General features: G+C 59.3%; 1 protein-coding gene across 1 annotated transcript; it reads right to left on the reverse strand.

Moving 5' to 3' along the window:
- Positions 1–6: 6 nt before the first annotated feature.
- LOC105310995 (homeobox protein SIX3) lies at positions 7–710 on the reverse strand (the record flags this gene model as incomplete). The annotated part of the gene is made up of 1 exon (XM_011387058.2): positions 7–710. A coding segment is annotated over exon 1 (674 nt), but the record flags the coding sequence as incomplete, so codon positions are not given.
- Positions 711–2,979: the final 2,269 nt, after the last annotated feature.

The raw sequence follows: 2,979 nt of genomic DNA on the forward strand, positions 1-2,979 counted from the left end.
GGAGACCGTAGCCAGGCCGCGGGCCCCACCACTGACCTGTTCTTGGCCGCCGCGGCGCGGTCGCGTTGCCTCCGGTTCTTAAACCAGTTGCCTACTTGTGTGGGAGTGAGGCCGGTGGCCTGAGCCAGTTCGCGTTTCTTGCTGGGGTTGGGGTAGGGGTCCTGCAGGTACCACTCCCGCAGCAGGCTCCGAGTCCGCTCCTTGAAGCAATGCGTCTTCTGCTCGCCGTCCCAGATGGTGCGCGGCAGCGGGAACTTCTTGCGCACGCGGTACTTGTCCACGGGGCCGAGCGGGCGGCCGCGCAGCTTCTCGGCCTCCTGGTAGTGCGCCTCGAGCCACATGGCCTGCAGCTTGCCGTGAGACTCCTTGGTGAACTTGTGGTTCTCCAGGATGTGATAGAGGTCGCGGAAGTTGCCCGTGTGGAAGGCGACCACGGCTCTCGCGCGCAGGATCGACTCGTGCTTGTTGATGGCCTCGCACGCCCCGGGGGCCACCGGCAGCGACCAGAGGAAGCGGCCCAGCCGCTCGATGTCGCCCGTCTCCTCCAGCGTCTCGCAGACGCTGGCCACCTGCTCCGGCGAGAAGTTGAGGGTGGGCAGCTGGAACATGGACAACTCTTCCGGGGGGGCCCTGGAGCCGCCGCCGCTGCCGCCGCCGCCGCTGCTGCAGTCGGCATCCATCAGCGGGCGGGGGTGTCGCGGAACAAGCTGCTCCGCAGAGCCCGCCGCTGCCCTGCGCGCCTGCCCTGCCCCGTGGCCTGCCACACGCAGGAGCAGAGGGGGCGACCCTCACCCAGCCTACCCAAGATGGGAACTCCCAGGCCCAGGTACGCATATGGGGGAGATCAGTTGGCACAGGGGCTGGGGGCTCCATACGTGTAGGCCCAGACTCCAGCCCTGCAGGGGAAGACTGGGGGTGAGACTGGGAGGAACCGAGTTTGCAGGCTGTTGCCCCCTGGCCAGCATGGGGGTGGTCCTTGCTGTTCCTACCAACCTCCCTGCTCTGCGGCCTCCCCAAGGCCTGGAGAGACAGGCAGGGAGGTGGTGGGCTGATGCCTGCTTTAGGGATGAAAGGTTGCTGAGTGCTGGCCTCTTCCGGCTGGTCCACTCTGTTCTCCGAGACCACTTTTGTCGCCTCCGTGATGGTCGAGGGCTCTCTGGGTCTCGCCACTCCCACTCCAGGTGCTGCAGGACAGTTCCTTGGCTTGGCTGCAGGGTGGGATGCCGGGGAACTTCGTCCCTCATCCTCACCCCCTGATTTACAGACCTTTCTTCACTCCAGGCTCCCTTCCCATCCTACTCCCCTTCCAAGTCTCCCAAAGATGGGGGATGGGCCTTCGCCCCAGAACCTTTATGGTTCTGGCTTGGTGTTGTTTTGACAGCTGTTGACCCCACTGATTAGAGGGACTTGTGGGCCCCAGTAGCATATGGCACCTTCACACTTGTGATGTTCAGGGAACTAAGAGGCTGGGGTCTTGGGCATAGACGGGGGCCAAATGACTAAATCGACCAGGGTACTCACCAGGTGCCCAGGCCACTGCATGGTGGAGCTATGGCCCAGAGTGATCCATGGACATTAAGGGGCTGGACAAGGAGGTCTGAGGATGCCGGTCTCCCTCCACTGCCGGCCATGGTCCTTGCTTTCCCCTCCCAGAGCTCCAAGGATGCATTGGTGGGGGAGAGACGCTACCACGTGTTCCTGCCTTCACTTCTGGATCTGCATAGCACCTCCTCTGCACCCAAAGGTGGGAGTATAAGAGGACTGGATTTAGGACCTCTCTGAGGCCGTGTGGGGTCCAGCTGCTCCATCTCCCCAGTACCCTCCAGCATTAGAAGTCTTCCAGAATCAGCAGCAGTTGGGCCAGGTTGAGAGTCGGGGACTGTGACGGTGCCCTCAGAAGATCCTAGAAGATTTAGTGCTTCCTGTCCTGGGCAAGGGTGTGGAGAATAGAAGTGGCTGTGTGCCCGCTTGCCCACCCGTTCTTCCAGATGGAGCCTGCGGCAGAGGCGGCCTGTGCCAGCCTCCTCTCTGAGCCACTGTGGCCCAGGGAGGCTCTGCCAGCTCCTTGCAGGGAAGGAGCTGACTTCTGCTGGCCAGCCTGAGGTCATGCCTACCGGGTGACACTAGGCACAGTATTCGTGGTGTGTAGAGTATGGTTCTTTGAGGGGCATCTCAAGGCACTCCTGGAGGAGATTAGTGCAGGGGGCATTGTTCCTATTGAAACCCTTCCTGGGCCACCTGGTAGTTCCCTGGGCTGAGCTCTTTGAGCTTCATGGAGGGTTGCTCATATGAGAGCAATGTTTGGTCCTATAGTGCTCACTTGGTAAATGTCGAAAGGTTGAATGAGGCCTAGAGAGGAAGAGTGATTTATCCAAGGTCACATAGCAACTGAGTGGGAAAGCCAGTGCTAATATACCAGGTCTTCTATCTCTCGGTTTGGGATTCTTGCAGCCTGAACGCCAGCTTCCCTTTTACTGCAGCTGTCCCAAACCCAGCACACTGAACAGGGGCTGACCCTTATAGCCTAGAGCCTGGGCTACCCCTTATAAGGGGCCTTACATTGGCCCCCTAATCCTTGCCCCAAAAAAGTGAGGAAGAGAGGCCAGCCTGCCTCACAGATAATGGACCACGGCTGGGGCAACAGGCAAGTGGTAGCACTGGACCCTCTTGGGAGTGTACAGAGCCAAGAAGACTGTGGGTGTTCAGGAATGTTCTGGGCCTGAGCCTCCAGGGGTGGCGGAGAGGATCTCTTGATTAGACAGACTAAGGTGAGAAGTGCCTCCGTCAGCTCCAGCATAGACATTGCTGTGGGCCTCTCTGTGCTTGTGTGTCCCCACTTATTAAAAGAGAGTAATAATCTCTATGTGGAGTAATAGCAATATTAAACAGAATGGCAGCACTTATTAAGCACTTACTGTATGCCATGCAGTGCGGTAGGTGCTTTATATCAACTCACATCAACCCTGTCAGGTAAGTGCT

The sequence above is a fragment of the Pteropus vampyrus genome, unplaced genomic scaffold, assembly GCF_000151845.1.
Source record: "Pteropus vampyrus isolate Shadow unplaced genomic scaffold, Pvam_2.0 Scaffold20460, whole genome shotgun sequence".
In the NCBI taxonomy this organism is placed as follows: Eukaryota; Metazoa; Chordata; class Mammalia; order Chiroptera; family Pteropodidae; genus Pteropus; species Pteropus vampyrus.